The sequence below is a fragment of the Zalophus californianus genome, chromosome 11 (genome assembly GCF_009762305.2).
Source record: "Zalophus californianus isolate mZalCal1 chromosome 11, mZalCal1.pri.v2, whole genome shotgun sequence".
In the NCBI taxonomy this organism is placed as follows: Eukaryota; Metazoa; Chordata; class Mammalia; order Carnivora; family Otariidae; genus Zalophus; species Zalophus californianus.
The window spans coordinates 113,126,374-113,134,627 of NC_045605.1; the positions used below are offsets into that span (position 1 = coordinate 113,126,374).

The 8,254-nt window shown below is 59.4% G+C and overlaps 1 protein-coding gene across 3 annotated transcripts; it reads right to left on the bottom strand.

The window, feature by feature from the left end:
• Positions 1-1,129: 1,129 nt before the first annotated feature.
• On the bottom strand, positions 1,130-8,154 carry TMEM80 (transmembrane protein 80). Of its 3 annotated transcripts, none has more exons than XM_035722658.1 (5): positions 7,961-8,154; positions 4,515-4,534; positions 3,687-3,780; positions 3,502-3,594; positions 1,130-2,062 (listed from the first exon to the last, which is right to left on the bottom strand). In XM_035722658.1, exons 1-5 carry the CDS (start codon positions 7,977-7,979, stop codon positions 1,857-1,859), a joined length of 432 nt encoding a protein of 143 aa, XP_035578551.1. In that variant the 5' UTR covers positions 7,980-8,154; the 3' UTR covers positions 1,130-1,856. The 3 variants fall into 3 exon arrangements, with proteins under 3 accessions (XP_035578551.1, XP_035578552.1, XP_035578550.1); XM_035722659.1 differs by having other exon boundaries at positions 3,687-3,759; positions 4,428-4,534; positions 7,961-8,005; XM_035722657.1 differs by having other exon boundaries at positions 4,515-4,912; positions 7,961-7,979.
• Positions 8,155-8,254: the final 100 nt, after the last annotated feature.

Here is an 8,254-nt window from a genome sequence, read left to right on the forward strand (position 1 = left end):
CCTCTGCCAGCTGGGTGAGGAGGAAGTAGAGAAGAGGCAGAGGGCAAGTCCAGGCAGTGGTGGGCACCCCAGGCACATGCAAGGACCCAAAGCCTCTGGCTATTGTTCCTGGGGTGGGGTGGGGGGTAGAAAATGGTGCATCAGGAGCAGGGTTCCAAAGGCAGTTGGCCTGTTTACCTGGGGCTGACAAAGAACACTTCCTGGGGAACCACCCTGGGGGAATGGCAGCACGCCCCCCCCCCCCCCCCCGTAGCGGGCCTCCCCACCTGCTGTCTGAAGCATCACAGGTGAGCTCTCAGAGGTGGTGCAGGAAGTGGCCCTCCTCTCAGGCCCAGCCCTGCCCCTGAGCCCTGGCAAGCCCTGGCTTCCTGGTTCTCTCTCCTACTCTGCTGAGCATCCAGAGAAGGCACAGGCCTGCCCTCATCCTTCCTGGAGACTGAGCCTGGGCAGGCAGGAAGTGGGAAGCACGCACCGAAGGGAGCAGCTGAGGTGGGTGCTATTGCACTTCTGAAATTAAAGTGATTGTCACCAGACCAGGAGGCACAGCAGGGAGCCTCTGGAGCTACCTGGAGCTGTGGTGTCCTCTGTGGACAGGTGACTGCCACCTGTGTGGCCAGAGCGATGTGGGTGTCAGGGCTGGGCCTACACCCTTGGGCAGGAGGTCCTGAACCTTTAAGGCCACAAGTGTCTCGCGGCCAGGGTCTGCGGGGGAGCTGGCTGTTTCCAGAGAGCAAGTGCACCCGTCCCATCCTTCCCAAGTCCCCTGGGGAGTGCCCTGGCGTCAGAGGCAGGAAGCTCCGCTGAACACACGAGCAGCAGGTAAGCACGAGGGCGCCTACACGCGGCCTCGGGGCCCCAGGTGTGCACCGGACCAGAGCCAAAGCCAGCGGGGGGGAGGGGGGGAGCGCTCCTGCCCCCAGCTGCCCCTGAGAAGGACAGGTGGGGGAGGGTGCTGCTGCTGCCCTCGCTGAAGCCGGTCCCTGGGACGCGCTCCAGGACAGGCCCCAAGCCCAGCTCTGCTGCCTTTCGGGGAAGCACCACTCCCTGGGTGTCTGGGTGAGGCCTGGGTGGGCTGTGCTCCTGTCTATCCAGAAAGAACCCTGGAAGAGGTAGGTGGCCTTAGGAGAAATTGAGGGAGGTATAAACGTTTATTTCAACAATATGGCAAAGAGAAAATACCTGGATATTCAAACATGTTATTCCAAACGTGGACAGGGTGTGATACAGACAAATGAAGGCAAGTCACTAGAGAACATGAACTCAGAGTCCTTCCAGGAGCCCTTACGTTCTGTGACTGCGTCTAACACAGTGCAAACGTTCCGGACGGTTTCCTGACGGAGGCCTGGACATCGGAGCCCTGAAGCCCCAGCCCTGGGCAGTGGCAGGCTGTTCTCCGTCACTCTCCCATCCTCTGCCTCCCTCCCCTCAGTGCTTCAGACCACCTCCCCACAGGAGTCCCAAGGGGAAAGGGGCCACCTCTGCAAAAACCCCCAAACACCAGAGCTTGCTGGCTCCCTCACATTTCTTTTCTTTCTGTTGCAAAGCAGAGCTGACTGCTGTCCAGGACTTGGCCTGCCATGAGCTGTGGGTCCCTGGCTCCCCACGCCACCCTGTAGCTCCAGGTGGACCAGTGTGGAAAGCACGGAATGCCAGCAATTATGTGAGAGATGCACAGCACCACGAGAAAACATGCACCGTCCTCACCTGCCCCCCTCAGTGATCAAGCAGGTCGGCGCACCCCAGAGGGAGCCAGCCAGACATGGCTGAACTCCCAAGAGGTGGCTTCTGTCCAGAGCTGTCCCACCCTGGGCAGGGCGGGGGGGGGGGTGGCGGGAGGGAAGCCGGGCACCGCCTGCCTAGCTGACAAAGGCAGCAATGGCCACCAGCTGTAGAATGGCCTCCAGGCCATGGAGCGCCAGGAGTGTGGCACTGAGGATGGAGTCTGCCCGCAGCACCAGGGTCTGCCAGAGCAGGAAGTAGGTGGACAACAGGGCGCCCCCCGCTGTGAGGGCCAGGCTGATGGCCAGCGGCACCTCGGCCTCCGTCAGGTTGCCCTTGGTGCCTGGAGAGCAGAACAGTCAGGTGAGTGGGCACTGGGCTCCGGGACACCTACTCTGACCCGTGTGCCCCCAGGAGGGCTGCGAGGAGGCAGGGAGGCCAAGAGCCAGCTCATCACCAGCGCAGCCCTCTGGACGCAGGGCTGAGGACTTTCGGTAAAAGGTCCTGTTGTGGTCACCACATCACTCATGAAACGTCAGAAAGCAAAGTGCGACAAGGGGTGTGTTTTCCCTAGTGAGGGTAAAAACCAATCACGGGAGAATGTTTGAATCTCAGCCTCTGGATCAGTTGTGGGGACGGGAGACGGAATTTCCTTTTCTAAAAACAATCCCAGTTGCATTCTGATACCTTTTCCTAATTCCAAGTGGACTGAGGAGGTTTTGTTTAAAATTTCCAAAAATATTTTACTCTGGGCTGAGGCCAGTTCTGGAAAATGTCATGCACGCTTGTAAAAAACCGAACCAAACCTAAATATTTTAGATAAGTGGGTCAGTCGCAGGAACCGTTGCTCCCTGGCTGCTGTGGCTGACCCAGGTGCCCAGCACCGTCCGCCCCCCTCCCAGGGGCACGGGCTCGTCTGTGACAGCAGATACTGATGGCCCCGCATGCCCAGCAGGACGGCCGAGGAGACTCGCTCCTGACCCCTGAAGAGTCCTGCGGCTCTGCTGACAAGGGCGTGCGCCTGTTTCCTCACTGCTGATTGGGCGTCACTGGCACGCGTGTGCAGGCAGAATGTGCTGACGTGCAAGGGGCCTGAGAGCGCCAGCTGTCATCGGCTCTACCAGCTATTCTAATGGAGGAGCTGTTCAACCCATGTACGACCCCACTGTAGAACACGGATGTGCTGGCACGTGCATGCCTGTGACTTGGCAGGAGGCAGGCTGGAAGCCTGCACCCTGTGTACTGAGCACTGGCTGGGCTGGGCTAGAGGGCAAAGCTCATGCTGTTGGACGGAACAGGGGGCTGCCTGAGGGCACTTGAATGGCCCTGGAGCTGGACTGAGGCAGCTCGGGGAGCCCTCCCACTCCTCCAGGCTCCGCTGCCCTGTTGGGGACTCCACAGAACACTCCAGATCCTTCTCCAGACTGCTGAGGCCAACAGAAGGGGAAGGAAGGAGGTGAGGTGAATATTTTGGGGCTCCAGTCAACTGGCTAAGCTGGGTTCTGATCTCAGTGCGGTCTGTCCCCGTGCAGCTTCTGCAGGATAGCGTCTCTCCCAGGGATGCTGCCAGTGCCAGTGTCGTCTCTTGAATTAAGCTTCTGAATAAACTAATTAATACTTAATGACATCGTAAGGGGAGGCTTGCAAAGCAAGTGGCTAAGCTGTTGACATCAAAAGTGTCTCTAAGAACCACGTTATAAAGGGATGAGCATTTAGAGGTTCCCAGCATGTAAGCTAGTAATTCTGTGATCCTACCTACTATGTGGTCTTCAGTCAACTCACCAAGATATAACCGAGTCACTTCCAGAATCCCCATCAGAAGCAGCAGAGTCAGGTCGAGGACCAGGTAAGGGTGAGGATAACTGAAAACCTGACCTGGAGAACAGCGGGCAACAGAGAACTCCAGTTATGGGGGTGGGGTGGTGCAGCAAGGACACCTCCCATGTGCCTTTGCATTTAAGACTCACTTTTATATGTAATCATCAGGAGTGTAGCTAGGAAATACAGGGCGTAATATGCCCCACTCAGGCAGAACAGCACCTGCAGAGAGATGGACGAGAGCTGGCCAGCGGTTAAGGACTGGTGGGCCTAGAGACGGGCCCTACCCGTGCATCCACCCTAGGGGGCACGCCTTGCCAGGTCTTCAGAGGTGCACCTGTGGGTAGCCATGGGGGACCTGGCCACTGGCTCCCTGCCTGGGGCGGCTTCCACCCATACTCCACTGGTGTCACAGGAAATGCCCTAGCCTGGAACAGGAGGGCAGGCAGGATGGCCTTGGAACACCAGGCTTCCTTGGGGGCAGGGTTACCCTGACTGTGGCCCAGGTTACTAGATAGAAAAAAATGACATTTTTTTTTCATTTTCTTCAAAGAAAATATATTCTTTTTTGTGCAGTTAAATGTCTACTTAACTTTCCTGAGCACTGTACACTTCTTGTTTGTTTATGGTAAAATGAGTCTGTAAGTATTCAAAGTGAGGGGTCTTCACTCTCTTGCTCCAGGTGGGCCTGGTGGGAGAAGGGCAGCCACCCACTCAAGGTGCAGGGCCAAGAAGGGAGGTGACGGAGCCAGCACGCCCCACTGAAGTTCTATCAACTCTAAATTGTTAGTGAATGTCCCTCCCACTTAAAGGTGGAATTTCTACTCAGAACTTATAGAAAGGGTGCGCATGGGAGTTTAAAGGAACAAAAAGCAGGAACTCAGAGCTGCCTTCATGTGTCCAGCAAGCTAGCCCAAAAGAGCCATCCTGTGGAGGCCTGGGCCTGAGGCCAGCTGAGGGACAGGGCAGAAGGATACCACCGCGGAGGAAGCTCTCCCTGGAAAACAAAGCATATCAGTCAGTGAGGCCCCGGGTCCGACCTGGGTGCTTACCTGGGCCATTTCCAACACCGGCAGAGGATCCTGGCTTCATTCTTTCCCCCGTATTTACAGAAAGAAGCCCCCTTTATCTGGGCCTGCAGCTAGGTCCCCCTCTATCACCTCTGCATTCGTCCCTCCGAGGAGGATCTGCCATCTGCTTTTCAGAACCCGAGGCTGGGAGAGTGTGTACTCGGGAGCTCAGCGGTGGAGAGGAAGCAAGGCCTCCATCCACGGCTGAGGTCAGGCCAGCCAGGACAGGCAGATTTCTGCTCCACCGACAGGAGAGAGGGCCCTGGGCACCAGGGGACAGCAGCTTTCCTCATCCTCTGTGCTTTCTGCATTTACCACAGGGATGTAATTAGAGGAGAACCTTTTCTGATTCGGGGTACAAATCTTTTTTTTTGTTGTTGTTGTAATTGACGATAGACACTTGCTTTCCTCTAGAATTTTATACATTGCCCCAAATCTCACTCAAACAATAATTTCCTACAGCAGCAATCCAATTTCTTCCAATGGTGTGTCTCTTGGACCTTCTCCTACCCATAACAGGCACACGTTTCCCCTCATCTTAAGATGACAGCCTCTCTCCCTGTGAAATGGTCTTCAGAATCCGAGGTTTTGAGTTTGAAGTATCTTTTTTTTTTTAAAGATTTTTTATTTATTTGAGAGAGAGAGAATGAGAGAGAGAGAGAGAGCATGAGAGGGAAGAGGGTCAGAGGGAGAAGCAGACTCCCTGCTGAGCAGGGAGCCCGATGTGGGACTCGATCCGGGGACTCCAGGATCATGACCTGAGCCGAAGGCAGTCGCTTGACCAACTGAGCCACCCAGGCGCCCTAGTTTGAAGTATCTTTGACTAATCCTTTGATTGAACGTGTCCTGGGGCTGATTTCCTGTTTCAAGAGGCTCAGAGTAGTGGCACATTTGTGATGTGTAGAAACATCAGTAATAACTTAGAATTTGGCAAACAGACCCTACAGAAGAAGACGTGAGCTATATTGCCAAGCAGCAAGCAGGACAGCGATGTGAACCAGTCTGTCTGGTCTTCTCTCCAGTTTCCGCCCCTCCCCCCTCAAGGGGGCAGGAGAGGCACTCTCAGCCTTGCTAAGGTTTGTGGGAGACATCAAAGCAGATTCGGGCCTTCTGTGGAGTCTCACTTGGGCAGGGGTCTTAAATGGGTTAGCACGGGGAATTAGTAACAGAGATTCAGACTCAGCGTCCAGGAGAGGCAGCTCGTGCAGGGAGTGTGAAGCCAAGCAGGATCCTTTATAAACTTCCATCACATTACAGGCAGTGCGCTCTTGAAACCCGATCTGTTCTTTTCCAGGACGTAGCTAAACTAGGCTGCCTAGATGCTTGCCATTATTTGGGTGAATTTCACGTTAACTGGGGTTTTCCTCCTTTTTGATTCTTCTCTTGAAGGTTGGCTTCAGGCACTTCAAGTCTATTTGCCGGCCAACCACTATCATGGATCAGAACTGTGGGGGCTCAGGAAAAATATGTTGTATAAAAACTTTACATGAAATGGGGTTTAAGTAATTAACATTAAAGGTGGCTACAATCAGATTGGCTATTCTATGGATTTTAGACCTACAGGAGTTCATTCTAAGTACAGCCCTGGCTTTTAGGCCCTAGCATTTTTTGTCAATGAGTTACTGTAACAACAACGAGGCCATCAACAGGTGTTTAAGAAGTTCACGTGGGAGTAGAGAGAACAAATGATGCCCCTGACGTGACACACAAGGTGTGCACAGAGGTCCTGTTCTGGTGTGAACTTCCTTCCACCGACTGAAGACGCACCGCATTGCCAGGGCCCTTCCACAAAGGTCTGGCGATTTGGAGCCCTCGGGAGGGCTCTGAACAAAACACAGACAGACAACACAGACCTCTGCTCGCTGCCGCAGCTCCCTCCCTCCTCGCTGCTCTCCAGCCGGTCATTTCGTGCAGGAGGGAGGCTGGAAAAGTGGGCTTTTGTGTCCAGAGCGGGTGCTAAACTAGACGAAGGTAATAATTCGGAGCCCAGAGTATCACAGCCACCTCCCACCCGTGCACCTTCTCTTCTACAGAAGTGTTCACACAAGAGCTGCCAGGTTTGCTGAGAGCTCAGTCCTGTAAACGACACAGTGACGGCAGGGACCCTGGTGGCGCGGGCAGGGCCTGCCCCAGCGGGAGCAATGCCCCCAGGCTGGTGAGAGCCTCCGTGGCCCAACGTCAGGGACATCTGTGTGACTGAGGCCCACCCAGGCTGCGCCCAGCTTTGGAGCAGGGGCTTGCCACGGGGCCCCGCACTCTGTCCTGGACACGAAGCTGCTGGCGACTGCGACAGCGTGCCCCCAGGGCCGTGACACGCTCTTGCCCTGCCCTCCAGGCACACGGGCCCCCTCGCTCTCCGGGGCGTGCAGCTGCTGCAGCCGGCCACGGCGCACGGCCACACTCGGGGCCCAGCGCCCGGGGCCCACGGCAGCTTGCACGCGGCGCTCCAGGGCCGGCGGCGGGAGATGGGAGTCCCCACCTCCAGGGCCGGCGGCGGGGCACGGTCCCCCCACCCCGAGGGCCGCCAGCGGCGGGGGGATGCCCCCTGCAGGGGCCGGCGGCGGGGCACGGTCCCCCCACCCCGAGGGCCGCCAGCGGCGGGGCACGGCCCCCCACCCCGAGGGCCGCCAGCGGCGGGGGGATGCCCCCTGCAGGGGCCGGCGGCGGGGCACGGTCCCCCCACCCCGAGGGCCGCCAGCGGCGGGGGGATGCCCCCTGCAGGGGCCGGCGGCGGGGCACGGTCCCCCCACCCCGAGGGCCGCCAGCGGCGGGGGGATGCCCCCTGCAGGGGCCGGCGGCGGGGCACGGTCCCCCCCACCCCGAGGGCCGCCAGCGGCGGGGGGATGCCCCCTGCAGGGGCCGGCGGCGGGGCACGGTCCCCCCACCCCGAGGGCCGCCAGCGGCGGGGGGATGCCCCCTGCAGGGGCCGGCGGCGGGGCACGGTCCCCCCACCCCGAGGGCCGCCAGCGGCGGGGGGATGCCCCCTGCAGGGGCCGGCGGCGGGGCACGGTCCCCCCTCCCCCAGGGCCGTGCACAGCGGGGCTTCTGCGCCGAGCGGGGCGCCGGCCACGGGAGGGCAAGAGGCGCCCAACCGGCCCGGGGCCGCCCCTCGCCAAGACATTCAAGACGGCGGGACCGCAGCCGCTGGGAGACGCCCCAGACCCGCCCGCCCTTCCATCGCCGGAAAGAACCAAACCCGACAGAACCCCCTTCCCGGCATGACCTCCGCCCCCGCCCGCCCGGGACCCCAGCCCAGGCCGCGGGCGGACGGGCGCTGCGCTGTCCCGAGACCCTCGCGGCCCGCCCCGAGCCCCCTCACGGCTCCCCAAGGGGCCCGCCCCGGGCCCCCTCACCTCGCCGCGCGGCGGCCATCTTCCCGCCCGGCCCCGCCCGCTGAGTCCGCCGCGATCCCAGCAGTCTCTCGGCTCCGCACCATTCGCGTCCCTTCGGCCATTTTCGCTTCTGCTCCCGAAGGGACCCGCCCGCGCTGCGCTTCGGGAGTCGATTCGATCCGCGGCCGAGGCCCGTGCGACCCGTCCGGCAGCGCTCGGGCACTTTCGTTCAAGAGGAGCCGGAGAGCCGAGGCTCGGGAGTACCCGGGCTCGGCAGCGTTCGGCTCTGTTCGGCTCCGCCTCGGACGGACTCGG